The sequence below is a fragment of the Pseudorasbora parva genome, chromosome 8, assembly GCF_024679245.1.
Source record: "Pseudorasbora parva isolate DD20220531a chromosome 8, ASM2467924v1, whole genome shotgun sequence".
NCBI classification, from domain to species: domain Eukaryota; kingdom Metazoa; phylum Chordata; class Actinopteri; order Cypriniformes; family Gobionidae; genus Pseudorasbora; species Pseudorasbora parva.
Window position 1 is genome coordinate 19,747,804 of NC_090179.1, and position 15,580 is coordinate 19,763,383.

Consider the following 15,580-nt stretch of genomic DNA (forward strand, 5'->3'; position numbering starts at 1 on the left):
TCGTTATTAACACTCTTTGTACTTCCACATGCATCACGGCCGCGACCTTTCCAAAGCGATGATGTCATACACTCTGAAGATTCACAACACCGAAGTCGAGCTTTTGAGATTAAAAAATATATAAATTATTTATAATAATTAATATAATTTTTTTAATTACCGATCGTTTCGCTGGGATTCTGGGATTTTGCAGATCCTCTTTGAGCACTTTGAAACTGCATTGATTTGGACGTTCAACCAGTTGGTTGCCATTGAAAACCATTACATGGAGAAAATTCCTAAAATGTTTTCCTCAAAAAAAAAATATTATTTTTTTACTGAAGAAAGAAAGACATGAACATCTTGGACAAGATGGGTGTGAGTTCTGTAAGGATTTTTTTATTTTGAAGTAAACTAATCCTTTAACTAAAACTAAAACTATTTTAGTTTAAGTATTTCCAATAATTGAAATAAGGCTGAAATAAAACATAAATATTTAATAGAAGAAATAAAAAGTTAAATATATATACTTACAATTCTGTCACCTTTTTATATGATAAATGATATAATGATTTTATATGAGTCCTATCAAATAAATTCTTGATAAATTGTTGATCTTTTGGTTTCCAGATGCCCCGACTGTTCGTATGAAGTCTGATCCTGTGTCTGTGAACGTGGGAGACACCGCTGACTTACTGTGTGTCGCCGATGCCAACCCCATCACCTTCAGTATGTTTTCTTGGAAGTGGATGGTGAGCGTTGTTCTTTGTCACTTCTGTTTTTCTTTCTCCCTTTTTCTTTTTTGCTTATTCTCACCCTTTTCCCTGCTATATTGTCCTTTGTTAGCTGAGCTAGCGCGCTATCTCTCTTTTTATCACCTCTATTTATCTCTCACATCTCTCCTCTTTGTCTCTAACTCCCTCTTTCTCTCTGACTTCTCTTTTCTCACCGTGTGGCACAGCTACTCTGTAAAAGAGGTGCTATATTTCACCCTTCTAACTACAACAATGTCTCACCTTTATGCTTAATACTTCTGGTCTAAATGGAGAAAAATAGCTTTCATTAAAACTTTCTTTTCCAAAGGCCACATTTCTCAGTGTTAGTCGCACTTTCGGCCGTTTCCGACCATTTGTGCATCTATAGTGCCCCATATTCTTAGTCAGTGTCTGTGATACCTCAAGCCTCCCTCTTTCTCTATATGCTTTTATGTGTGCTTTGGGAAAAATGATGTTGGTATGAAGTCGTTGTCTGCTTTGGCTCTCTTTTTTTGACCTGTTCTACAGGTGCATGTGTATGTTTTTTACGTATAGGGTGAAGACGAAGTAGATGATCTGGGAGAGCAGAGTGAAGATGAGGGCACTGGTTTGTTATCTATATATGAGGTGACCCGTGACCGGGCAGGTTTTTACCAGTGTACAGCAGACAATGGCATAGAACCTCCAGGCAGTGTAGAAGGACAGCTCATCGTACGCTGTGAGTCCTCTCAGTCACATCATTGTTTAAGGTGGGGGAAAAAAGTTATTTAAAAGATTGTTTAGGCTTTTATTTTGAGTACATAGAAAGTGAATGAAGACTGAGGTACACAAAGTGAACAAAATAAGTTTCATTTTCTTTGCGAAAAAAATTATATTTTTATGTAAAATTATATGTAAAAAGTGTTAGAACACGTTTTAGTTCTTGCACTTTCTTACAAAATAAAACTGATTACAAATAATATTGACTCTTTTAAAAATCTATTTTTGAAATTTTAAAAATGTTTACTAACACTGTATATGACTTAATATGTTAATATTTTGAAGCATACAATAGTTTTGTGTGAATAAACAACTGTAATTGTATTCAGTCCTAAAAAAATGTGATAATGTGTTTACTGTCACTTCTGACCAATTTAATGTATAGTATACAATTTAACATAGAGTATATGTTTGTGTATATATATATATATATATATATATATATATATATATATATATACTCTACATTCAGCAAGAATGCATTAAATTGGTCAGAAGTGACAGTAAAAACGTTTACATTGTTCCAGAATGAATATTTAAAATAAATGTTTTGAATTTTCTATTCATCAAATAATCATGAAAAAATTATTACAGTTTCCACCACAGATATTAAGCGGCACAACTGTTTTCAACAGTGATAATAAAAAGAAATGTTTTTTGTGTAGCAAATCAGCTGAAGGATCATGTGACTCTGAAGACTGGAATAATGATGCTGAAAATTATAATACATTACATATTTAAATACATTCAGATGGAAAATATTGTAATAATATATCACAATATCATGTTTTAATGTATTTTTATCCAAATAATTGCAGCTTTTGAGCTTTTTTTCAAAAACATCTTACTCATCCCAAACATTTAAATGGTTCACCAGTGCATCTATGGAAATGCCCCCTCCTATATGAAAGAACTACTCACACCTTTAACTACAGCTCGATCACTTCGTTCAACAAATTCAAACCTCTTTCATCTTCCCAAGAATAAGCTCAGCACTATGGGTGATTGGGCTTTGTGTTCTGCCGCTTCTCGGATTTGGGCACCTCAAGCTCTTGAGCCTTTTAAAAAAGGACTTAAAACCTTTCTTTTTTGAAAGAGCTTTTAGCTATTAAATCTATTAGCATTTTCCCACAAATTTACATCATTTTTCCCCTTTTAGTGTTTATGTGACAAATAAAATGTATAATTATTATTTTTTTAATACTACTGTATACCATTTCTTTAAAATGAGTATGGTTTTCAAAACATTTGTTCCATGCTCCTGCAGTTGCTCCAGAACTTCAGAAGGGGCCGCAGTGGAGGAAGGTGGCCAGCCGCGGGGACGGCAGCAATGATGCAAATGTGGTGTGTCAGGCACAAGGCGTCCCTCGTGTGCACTTCACCTGGGCAAAAAATGGATTCCCTTTGGACTTCGGCAACCCCAGGTTGAGCCGCTCTTATCATTAGCCTTATCCAGCATTGGTTGTCAAGACCTGTTGTCTTGGGTTTGCTTTAGCTAAGTCCTTTCGTAAAGTTTAAAAAGACACAATAATCTCTTCTAAAAATAGAGAACAATAGACTTAGTGTCTGGGTTAGTCTTATATAGTTTTGCACTTTGCCTACTGTAAGATCAGTAGAAGTAAATGGCAGGTTCCCATTTAAATAGCTGTGTGTGTGTGTGTGTGTGTGTGTGTGTGTGTGTGTGTGTGTGTGTGTGTCTGTGTGTGTTTGTGTGTGCATGCATATGTGTTGTATATGCATGTGTTTGTTTTCAAGATGGTAGATATGCTGAGCAAGGAGCGTGATCGTGTGTGTGTGTGTGTGTGTGTGTGTGTGTGTGTGTGTGTGTGTGTGTGTGTGTGTGTGTGTGTGTGTGTGTGAGTGGAATGTGTAATGACAATGTTTAAAATGTAATTATATGTACACGTGTTTGTTTTATGTTTGTTTCATTTGTTTTAGAACTTGTAATGATGGTGTTTGTTAGTGTTGTCAAAGCTGCGCTGTATTATTGATCTTTAATAATTGTCCTACAAAATTATCCTCAAACATCTATCTATCTATCTATCTATCTATCTATCTATCTATCTATCTATCTATCTATCTATCTATCTATCTATCTATCTATCTATCTATCTATCTATCTATCTATCTATCTATCTATCTATCTATCTATCTATCTATCTATCTATCTATCTATCTATCTATCTATCTATCTATCTATGTGCGCATTCATTCGCACTTTCAAACTATCTATATAAGATTTTTGCTTTTGCTGCCTCGCAGAACTTTAATTTGCTTAGGGAAATGTAAAACTGTTTTGATTGTGCTTTAATGCTGAATGTCTGATTTTAGTGTTTATGTGACCTTATACAGGTACGAGGAGAAGACCGTGGTGACAGGTACTATCTACAGCAGCGTTCTGACCGTCATAAACGTGAGTGCAGCTCTGGACTATGCCATCTTCACCTGCACTGCTCACAACAACATGGGAAAAGACTCTCTAGACATCCAGCTCCTCAGCACCAGTACGTACAAAACGGAAGTGAGCGGTTAAATGCCAAGTTGGAACGGTCAGCTTTAGCTGCATGGTCACAAGACCTTCTCTTGACCCCCAGTGAAAGGGTGAAAGTGAATTAGCATAAATTCATGAATAAATAAAAGCATAATAAATTAAAACAAACAGACACCAATGTCGGGGTGTCACGTTTCTTATCTCCAACTCATAAACACACACAAAGATGATGAGCAGAGCCATGAAAGAGATTTTTCCCGACCTGAGCACCAATTGTTATATTAATTATTCAGTTGTGGTAATAAACATCCGCTCTTTTTCACTCTGTCCCTTTATTTACAGAACAATTGGGTGGATCGATCTGTCTACCTCTCTCTCACAATGACTGCCACCCTCTCTCTTTGTAATACTAATGTTACTTTTTTTCACTGCAAATCACCTCCATTTCTCCAGCATTGAGAGTTCCAAAACGCACTCTCGATTACCATTTGGAAACTCTACATTATTAACCTGCTTATAATGCATAATTGCACCATGGTTGATATACAAAAATATATATTTTGAACATTTATCATACACTGAAATTATATATGTATCAGACATAACATTATGACCACTGACAGTTGAAGTGAATAATACTGATTATCTCTTCATCACAGCACGGAAATATAAGGCGGCAAGTGAACGTTTTCTCCTCAAAGTTGATGTGTTAGAGACAGGGAAAATGAGTAAGCAGAAGGATGTGAGCTAGTTTGACAAGGGCCAAACTGTGATAGCTAACCCAGAGCATCTCCAAAACTGCAGCTCTTGTGGGGTGTTCCCGGTCTGCAGTGGTCAGTGTCTATCAAAAGTGGTCCAAGGAAAGAATAGTGGTGAACCGGCGACAGGTTCAAGGCTTATTGATACACGTGGGAAGCGAAGGCTGGCCCATGTGGGGCGATCAAACATATGAGCTACTGTAACTTAGCTTAATAAAGAAGGTAATGCTAGGGTTCAGAATACACAGTGCATCATAGCGCATTGTTAAGTATTGGGATGCATAGCTGCAGACCAGTTAAGATGCCCACCTTGACCCCTGTCCACCGCCTAAACCACCGACAGTGCGCACGTGAGCATCAGAACTGGATCATGGAGCAAAGGAAGAAGGTGGCCTGTTCTGATGACTAACATTTTGTTTTACATCACGTGGATGGCCAGGTTTGTGTGTGTGTCACTTACCTGGGGAACACATGGCACCAGGATGCACTATGGGAAGAAGGCGAGCCGGCGGAGTCAGTGTGATGCTTTGGGCAATGTTCTGCAGGGAAACCTTGGGTCCTGCCATCCATGTGAATGTCACTTTGACATGTACCTCCTACCTAAGCATTGTTGCAGACCATGTACATGCTTTCATGGTAATCTCTTTCAGCAGGAGATCTCTTTCAGCAAGATAATCCTCCTTGCCACAAAGCAAAAATGGTTCAGGAATGGTTTGAGTAGCATGAGTTTGAGGTGATGACTTGGCCTCCAAAATTTCAGATCTTAATCCAATCGAGCATCTGCCCCACCTCATAACTTACATGACTTTAAGGATCTGCTGCTAACATATTGGTGCCAGATACACACCTATATTGCAAAATCTCTCTCTCTCTCTCTCTCTCTCTCTCTCTCTCTCTCTCTCTCTCTCTCTCTCTCTCTCTCTCTCTCTCTCAGGCATGTTTAATGTTTATCATAAAAACCATGAATTACAATCCAATATCCGCCTCTTTTTGTCCGCACCTTCTTCCCTGTTTTTACTGCTGTGAATATTCATAATTAATCTCACACCGCAATAATAAATGTTATGTGCTTCTTATCATCAGTCGACTGGAGAGCGGAATGATGCAGATTTTTGCTCCCTGCTTTGCTATTTCATATTGACCCCTTCACCCCATCCCAAAGGAGCCAACAATAAAATTAACCAGTTTCATAGTAAAGTGTATTGACACTCATATTTCTTTCTGTCTGTACAGTAGCCCTCAGTCTCTCGACCCCTCTTAAATAAACATTCTCCATGTTTTAGTTTTTTTTATTCTTATATTAATAAGCTTGTGTTCTCTCTGTTTCTCTCCATGTCTCTCTCAGACCACCCTGATCCCCCATCAGACCTGAAGCTGCTTGGTGTTAACCATAACTCTGTGACTCTGGAATGGATGCCTGGGTTTGACGGTGGTTTGACACAGAATTTCCGTGTCAGGTGAAATTGTCATAAATGCAACTGAGTTGTCTAAAATGTAGTGTTTGATGTGGATATGTTGTATCTTTTTATCTCTTATCTCTATTGTTTCATAAAACTGCAGACATTTCAGTTGACTGATATAAATGTCCTTCTCATAAAAATCCATCTCAGGGAACCAGGTTACACATGTAACCCTGAGACGTTCCCTTTCAAGAGAAACTTAACACCATGTCATGTTCCTATAGCGTCAGCGCCATGATGCTGGCTTGTTCCCTTTGAGCTTTGAGGTCACTCAAAAGGGAACGTTACAGATGCAACCCAGTTTACTCAAAAGGGAACGACACACTGCTTCATGGAGTTGCCTTATAGGAACGCCATGACACAGTGTTGAGGTCCCTCGAAGGGTATACGAGATTTATACATTTATATGAAATTAATAAGAATGTGATAGTGAGAAGATTTGCATATTTAATGAGTTTCAGATCCCTGTCAGTACACGTGAGGGATTGTTTTGAAAGCATGTGGGACAACGGCAACCGGAATGAATCGCCCACATGGCTCGCAAAACTTTTTTATAAAACAAACACAATGATTTACTATCTCTCATCCACCCGTGATAGATTGGAATGTCATTTTTTTATTACTTGGCCCACCCAATCGGTGGTTATAACCGCAAACCACACACACACACACACATAGCCCTGGGATGTAGGGCTTTGCGTGACCTAGTGTTGTCAAAAATACCGACGCTTAAATGTGACGCTTTGAGCGCTGTTGAGCGGAATAGTAAACACCTCTGACTGGCCATTGTGCTCACGCGCTCATCAAATAGGTCTGTGATTGGCTACTACGATCAGCGCTACACAAACATGTGAAAATACATCAATGACGCTTTTAGGAGAGAGCTTACACAGATAGACACGGATCGTTTGAATGCAGGTGTCTATAAGCCTACCGGTCCACTGGTTGACGCCTGAATGTGCTTTCAAACGATCCTGCTCCCGCTTTCAAACACTTCCGTGTTCTTTCAAACCGCTGCCGTGTGTTGATAATTGTAGCCAATCACAGGCACATCCGATAAGCACGTGAGCACAATGACCAGTCAGAGGTGTTTACAATTACAGCTCAACAGCGCTCAGAGCGTCACATTTTTTACATTTCAGTACCGATTTGGTATCACGGTCGGTACTTTTGACAACAGTAGCGTGGCCAATACATGTCCGAGTCTGATCCCGAATCGCAATGAACCAACAACACCACAAATAAAGGATGCTTCAGCCTTTGACAGCATGCTAAGGTATTGTCAGTTAAACACATACACACAATAGATGTCAAACGATTTATAACAATGCAATACTATCACATATAAACATTTTGACTTACATTATTGTTTTGCTTCATTCATTAATGTTCCAAATGAATTTGTGGTGAAGTGAAGGAACAAACACACAATGTCTTCCCCACGTGAGCTGGATATTTATTAAAAATAAAGTTAATCCGTGCATTCATAATATTCAAATCCGAATTAAGCTTAGGCGGCATGTTAATTGCTTAGAAGTTGGATCTGGATTACCTCTATGTAGGCCTGTGTCATGTCAGGCACTTGTTAGTGGGCGGGGCTACATAATCAGGTGTTGTTCATCTTATGTTGATGCGGTGAACATTTAAACGTTTAAGAATATAAAAAAAAAAACATGTTTAATATAGAAATGTATGAAAATACATAATAATGAATGACATAAATTATCTGAAGTATACATTTTGACGTTTATTTACTTTTTTAATATTCAACTTTCACTTGTTAATAAATGTGATCATAAATTTGGTCATAGAAATTTGTATTAGTGGTCTCAGATATTTGTAGTCAAGTCAGGTGTCTTTTGAGAACAAGAATTAAAGGAAAACATAAGTTTAATTTAGAAATGTATGTAAATAAATAATAAAGAAAGAAACATGCAAGTATATAAACATTAGCATCTGTTTTATTGACAGGTACCAGTGGGTGGGATCGGCGAGTTTCATGTATGTGGACGTGTTTCCTCCGACAGCTACTGTGTATACTGTCACAGGCCTCAACCCTTCCACTGCGTACAACTTCTCGGTCAACGCTCTCAATTCAATGGGAGAGAGCAGCTATGCAGACAACAACAAAATACTGTCTGTCACCACTGCTGGTAAATTCAGCTCAGACTGTTTAATAAAGCTTTCCTGACACATAGAATAATTTATTTGTCATTTGGGTTCTGAACACGGTGGTTTTTCTTGTAGGTTTAGGTACAGGCTTTACTTTCCCCTGATTTGATGAGCCATTCATCAATCTGACCAATCACATCTCATTTGTAAGGCAAAGATCACGGCTGAGTCTCATGCAAATAAGCCGAATGACTGAACGTCTACACCAATCAGTGCACCAGTGTGTTTTCTGAATGCATATTTCAGTCTGAATTCTAGGGAGAGGGAGAAAAATCGAGCGATCGAGGGAGAGAGATAGAAAACAAAACCGTGTGATGTATGATAAATGATGATAAGCCACATTCCCTCGGCAAACATAATGAATTCTGCAATTGTAATGTCACAGCATTTGATTTGCAAAACAAATTAGTCATGAGCGCAGGCAGCTGACGGAAGTACAGAAAATACAACATGGCTCTGCCAGAGAGTTCACTGATAGTAGAACTGACAAACCTTAGTTAAATAATAAAAATGAGCTGTTTAAAGGGAAATTCTGTCATTATTTTACTCACACTCATCATAACAAACCCAGATTTTTCTCTCTTTCAAGGAGCACAAAAGAAGATCATTTAAGAATCTCCAAGATGCTGTTTTATATACAAAAAAAAAATACAAAAAAAATAAAGTGACCAGTGGCTGTCAAGGCCGAACAAGGCTTTCTGTGAAGAACAGACCAAAAATGTTGTTTTGCTAAAATATCTCCACTTTTCCACCATTAGGGACAAACTATTCCAAGAACAGAAAGGAACAGTTCCAGTTATATTTCTGCTTGAGCGTAGTTTCGGCATGGCACCATTACAAACCCGGAATTCTCAGCATGTTGTGCTGGTATAATGCATAGTGACATCGCCACTCAGGATTGGTCACTTTTCTGTTACCTGGCTACCAGTTTATCTGTAGCTTGCCAAGCGCTATTTAAGCAAATTTAAAGAAGGTTAATAATATGATCCTCCATAACATGGTCGATATTGTACCGTTTGCAAACTCTTGCATTCAAACATCTTGTTGGGGGTTACGCTTTACAAGTAACTTGAGTAATGTAATCAGATTACTTTTCTAAATGACTAGTAAAGTAATGCATTACTTTTTTTAAAAATGGAATGGAGCAGTTAAGCAACAAAAGCGGTTTGGCCCGAAGGTGGAAAAATGGCTTTCATTTCATTTGCATTTTGCATTTCATGTTCGATGTGATTTAAGTCTCTTCTGCTCACCAAGGCTGCATTTATTTCATCAAAAATACAGTAATACTGTGAAATAGCATTAATTTCAAATAACTGTTTTCTCTTTAAATATATTTGAAAGTGTAATTTTGAAAGTGTACATTTTCAGCATCATTACTCCATGGATATTTTAAAAGCATTTTTTTAAACTATCCCTTTAAGGATGAATAACAACTAGTAGAACAGGTTAATTTGCACAGTCCTCTCTAAAACTCTATTTCGTTTGTGTCAAATTAAACATGACATTTACTCGGACACAAGTCTTTACATATCACAGTGGGGCTATTCAGGCTAGACTAAGTCTATAATCTTTTATTTTACACATTGGTCTTCAGTGGAATTCATTATTTTCCACTTTGTACTTGCCATCCACTCTAATGGACTCTAATTCCGACTATAGTACTAGTGTTATAGGCACAACAATGTGTTTTTAAATACATGGTAAACAAGAAACCCGCTTGAATCAATATTCGTTTTTGATATTCTGATCTTAGACTCATGGTCAGAGCTGAGCAAAGTGACTGCAGTCTGTAACCTCTGCATTAAGTGATTTACCTCTTCTCTGTCTCTGTCTCGCTCTCAGATGCGGAGGAAGCTGACGGCGGGATCTCCCCAGCAGACCAGGGCTCAGCTCTTGCAGGTGCTGCATTTCCTCCTCCGGCTCACTGCAGCTGCTATTTATCAAATGTAGAAAAGGCCTGACACCCCAGAATTCAGATCAATTTCTCAGCTCGTACTTCAGTTTCCATGGCCTTTACCGGCCTGTTTCATGTGCTTTCATAAAGCCTAAGGGCTCAATGTTTTCTCTTCTGCAGTTTGGTGCAGTTTTGCTTAGGCTGAACGCTTTGGTGCTGTTTAATGGGACACAGTGGCAGTTATTGACCCTTGATTCGGGATACGGAATAAACTGACATTAGCTTGCGGCAAATTCGAGGTCCGCCAGATACTGTTTTGCATTTTGATTGGGTTTGTGTAGAAAAGATTCATTAGGGTTTTCAATTTCCTTGGATAGCTCCTATGTCATCAGTTTGATTTGGGAATGATGCACTGTGTGAGGGATTTTTTTCCTTCCTGTTTTTTTTAGGGAGAGATTCATCAATGTCTCTCGTTTATGTGAATAAACTAGTACATGCAGCATTGGTATTTTCATGACTCGAGCGTGTCAAATCCGTGCCTTCTCTTCTACAAAACTGTGACATATAGTATAGCAAATCCAACAAGACAGTGATGCATAGTTGTGCAAATTCCACCCATGACATCTTTCAACTTCATGAACATATAAAGTATATGGCACAGCTGCCATTAATATACGTAACTTGTGCCCAAAAAGTATTTGAATGCTTAAGTCATGCTTTAAAATGTCATTGCATTGCTTGTCAAAATATCTACCAAAGTAGCCAAGAAAAAAGCTAACACATTTCTAAGCTATTTTTACAAATACCTTTCAGCAATTGGTGTCAGGGGGGATTTCTAGTGGATGTATTAAAGGAAAATTATGAAAAATTTCACAAAAAAGAACACAAATGAAGATTTTTAACTCCAACCATTGCTGTGGCCAGTCATATAATCATGAGAATAGGTAACAACTCTATGAGAGCAAAAAAAAAAAAAACATGCTTAGGCAATGTGCACAAAAACCCTGCTGCTCGTGATCCGATTGGTTTCTGTGAGAAACCGAACAGTACCTATATTATTTATTTACCTCATATCCCGATGAGTCTTATCAAGCATCGTCTGTGACTTCCGTCTAGTGAGGTCAAGCTGCCGCGATCATTTGCGTGAACTGACCCTTTAAGTCTGTTCCTTTCTAAGATTTGTTTTATATGTAACAAAACTAAAAACATTAACAAATTCATTATTTGAAATAAAATAAAGATCAATTGAATTAGGTTGAAGAACTAAAATGACTAAAACTTGATAATAAAAACAACTATATAGACATTTTAAAATGAATAGAAAAACAAAATAAAATTACTAAAAATATAAAAATTAAATATAATTGAATATATTAACAAAAATGAATTGCATCAATGATATTAAAATAACACTGGTTAAAATTATTTTGCTTTTAGTTACACTATTCAACGCTGACTGGTAAAAAGTTTATTAGGTATATAATAAGAATATAATATATATATTTTTAAGATTAATGGTATTATTATTATTTTTATTATTATTTGTAATATTTCACTATTCGTAAATAAATATATTAAGTAATTTTAAGTATCATTATTATTATTAGGATTGTTGTTATTATTATAATTGCAACTATATAGATGCACTTTAGTCTTAATTCTAAACAGTTAATTATTGTTTTTATAGTACCATACAACTTATTTTATAAAATGTTTAGCTTGAAAGGTCTTTAGTGGCCAGATACTTTTTGGGACCACTGACTGTATATCCCTTTCATAAAATACACACTGTGTATAAAAAATAAAAATAAAAAAATGATATATATATATATATATATATATATATATATATATATATATATATATATATATATATATACCCATCAGTGGGTTTAATATTTACATAAACCCCTCCTCCGAGAATATTAACTAAGGGGGGGGGTGAGGCCATTTTTTATTGCTGTGGAGAAGAGTAGGCTGGAGTGTACTACTAGGCGAGTGTACTACTAGCAAATCACAACACAGCTGGGCCAGCTAACCAATCTGAGCCCATTGCGTATTTTTGAGGGACCGGCTTCATAGAACCAGGAAACTATCAGACCGTTTTTACAAGGAGAGACAGCGCAGTGTACAATAAGGGTAAAATGTATAAAAAATAATGCAATTTTTTAAAAACGAAGCATGAACACGTTACAGTGCACACCGCAAACACAATCAAGCCTTTGAAAGAATGTGTTTTACCACCCCTTTAACACTTGTTCCACAACAGGTCGTGGTCTTCCTGTATATGCAGTGGTGATCCTGGTTGTGGGCGGCCTCCTGTTATTAAATTCATTGAGCTGCTTTCTATTCGCCAGATGGAAAAAAAGAGGGCGGAGCCTGAAAGGTAACCAACAGCGAAACTTCTCAGTGTGTCACCGTTTCTACTTTGCACTGTTAGACAGCGTGTCCTAGACTGGTCGACTCTCAGCGACAGCACGCAGCGCAAAAGAGATGAACTGTCTGAATCCTAATATGACTTCTCACTTTTAAATCCATCTCTCTCTCTTTCTCTTATCTTGCTCGCTGCTTCCTCAGCCATCTGCATCATCCCGCCATCTCTCCTTTCCACGGCAGCTGTCACTTCCTCCCTTCGTCTCTCCCCTTATCTCGCCCCTTTCCCTTTCGTCCTCTGTCATTCTCTCTCTCACTTACCCCATCTGTCTTTTTTTCGCCTCGCCCCTTCCTTCAAACTGTCAGGTGTCTTGTCTCTCTCCTCTCATCTCTCGCTCCTGATTTTTTTTCTTTTCCTCTCTATTCATGAACCTGTCGTCCTCTCTTCTCGCTTTCAATTTGGACGGCCCTTTTTATCAGTTTATTAAAGCTACTGTCACAACACAATTTGTAGGGAGGAACCAATAATTGAAATGCCGTTTGATGAATGTTCCATACACAAACAATCTTGTGTTCTGTCTTTTTGGTGTTTTGGCTTTCCTTTCATTTCTGTCATGCTCTCCTTCCTGTGACCTTTGCCCTCTAACACGCCAGTCTCTGTTTTTTTTTTGGCTCCAGAGGACACCAGGAGCATTTCACAGGAGACGAAAAGCGAGGAGCAGAGGTCAGTCGTGTTAGCGCTCTGAATCAAAGCTCTATTGCAAGTACATGCCCACTCAGTCCTGACCCTGAGGTGTCTTCACCCTGAGAAAAATGAGAGACGGACTAGTTTCTGATGAACATGTGACCGCAAAACGTGTTGCTTTGATGCTTGACGTTGTTACCTGGGATTAGTAGTGTGAACAAACCCCTACGCCTTAATATGAGCAATAGTAATGGTGATGTGTGCCTTAGAAATCTGCACTAACAAGCAAGAACAGCATGTTGTGATGGCTCGAAGGCATTCAGAGCAACTTCTGCCTGTCTGGATGATCCTTTCTGCCTTCAGTGGCCATAGAAGCCCTCAAGAAGGTGTAAAGAATTGCTGCTTAGCTTGCATTTCCATAAATAGACTCCAGAGAAGTAGTTTTAGTTTTTATTTCACCAGCCTACAGGTGACAGAGTCATGAGCTACAAAAAAGGCAGAATAGACAAGTTTTGGAGTTTAAGTTGAATATTCAAAAGGAGAACCCTAAACCTTAAGTGTGTATCTTGCCTGAAATGTTTATAACTTTTTTTTTGTTCAAAATTAACAACATTTAAAGGGATACTTCACCGCTGTTTTATATTAAACTGTTATTCCCTTAACTAAGACGAGTTGATACATCCCTCTCTCGTCTCAGTGTGTGCACTTAATCTCTCTGACGCGCGGTGATAATCTGATAGCATTTACCTTAGCCCACTAAGCCCAGTTCATTCACTATGGTACCAAACAGAGATCACGTTAGAAGCGATCAAACACGTTTTCCCTATTTTTTCCTCCACGTTTCCCCTATTTAAATACAGTTACACAAATAGTTGAACAACCTAGTATGGTGACATAAAATAAAGCGTGGCGCTTTTCTAAGCGGATTAAAATGGAGAACTAAAATGTATGGCAGAAAAGCACTTCTGAGAGTACTTCGACTCAGCGCAGTAAAAAGTCACGGCTGAAAAATCCTCCCTCACATTTCCCCCTAACTCTCTCATTTCTGTCAATAGGCTAGGCTAAATGCTATCATATCGTCACAGCGCGTCAGAGCGATTAAGGGAATTATTTAAGGGAATAACATAGTTTAATGTGAAAAAGCGGTGAAGTATCCCTTTAAGTAGTGGGACTATACACACCATCAATCCTTCTTCCAAAACTTGTTTTTGTCTTACCCCGATTCACTATGGTAAGCCTATTACATATAAGTGTTTATATTTTAGTCCTGTCAGGATGCTTTTCACAAAAAATTGCATACTTATGTCACTTGTCTGTACTTGTCTCATCATATGCGTAAAAATAGAGTTGCTCTGGCCACTTTGAGACGTGTGGAGGGTTAGTTACCAAACTAAACTAATGCCGAACAGAGGAGAGTGCTGGAAAAAAAAAGAGCACATAACAGAGCTCGTAATAAAACAAGAATCAACATTGGTTTGGATTTTCAGAGATGGCGAGAACTAAGCAATTTTAAATGTTGTAATAAAAACAAAAAAACAAAAACAAATAGATGGTATATTTATATATTAACACGTAAGTGAAGTGTTTTATTGCATATATAAATTTATATGCAATAAAATGCATAATGCATAAAAAAGTGATAAATACTCTAACAGAGTTGATTGTAAAGCCTTGTCTATTAATTTCATTGTAGTAGTTCTGGAACTACTATAGCTACAGTAACGTCTTCAGCTAGCCATCTAAACTAGTTATCTTAAATGAGCTATAAATGAGCCACGAGTGCTTGCATCAAATCAGCTATTTGCTTCTGAGCTGAGTTGTGGATGGTTTGTCCTGAAATAACTCTCTACAAAGTGTGTGTTAACATTATAATAAATCAAGCTCTTTGGGTGGACCTCTCCTTGTTTGATGTTGGAGTGACAGCACTGCAACGGGATCAATTTTCCCCCTCTCGGACAAAGACTGGAAAATTTTGGCGGCCAAAATGTCACTGCATCCCTAATTTTAACACGGAATATGTTTGTGTGTGCATATACACCAATCAGGCATATAATTATGACCACTGACAGGAGAAGTGAATAACATTGATTATCTCTTTATCACGGCACCTGATAGTTGGTGGGATATATTAGGCGATATATTAAGTGAACATTTTGTCCTCAAAGTTGATGTGTTAGAGACAGGAAAAATGGGCAAATGTAAGGATTTGAGCGAGTTTGACAAGGACCAAATTGTAATGACTAGACGACTGGGT

General features: G+C 37.7%; 1 protein-coding gene across 2 annotated transcripts in view; it reads left to right on the forward strand.

Annotated features, from left to right (window-relative positions):
- Nucleotides 1-15,580, forward strand: part of nphs1 (NPHS1 adhesion molecule, nephrin) — a 131,505-nt gene that overhangs the window by 112,812 nt on the left and 3,113 nt on the right. For both annotated transcript variants that reach the window (XM_067450281.1, XM_067450280.1), the window contains exons 18-26: nucleotides 610-731; nucleotides 1,290-1,452; nucleotides 2,761-2,917; nucleotides 3,846-3,997; nucleotides 6,088-6,199; nucleotides 8,174-8,355; nucleotides 10,217-10,273; nucleotides 12,538-12,654; nucleotides 13,320-13,365. In XM_067450281.1, coding sequence (XP_067306382.1) covers nucleotides 610-731; nucleotides 1,290-1,452; nucleotides 2,761-2,917; nucleotides 3,846-3,997; nucleotides 6,088-6,199; nucleotides 8,174-8,355; nucleotides 10,217-10,273; nucleotides 12,538-12,654; nucleotides 13,320-13,365 — 1,108 coding nt within the window. The remainder of the gene's footprint in view (nucleotides 1-609; nucleotides 732-1,289; nucleotides 1,453-2,760; nucleotides 2,918-3,845; nucleotides 3,998-6,087; nucleotides 6,200-8,173; nucleotides 8,356-10,216; nucleotides 10,274-12,537; nucleotides 12,655-13,319; nucleotides 13,366-15,580) is intronic.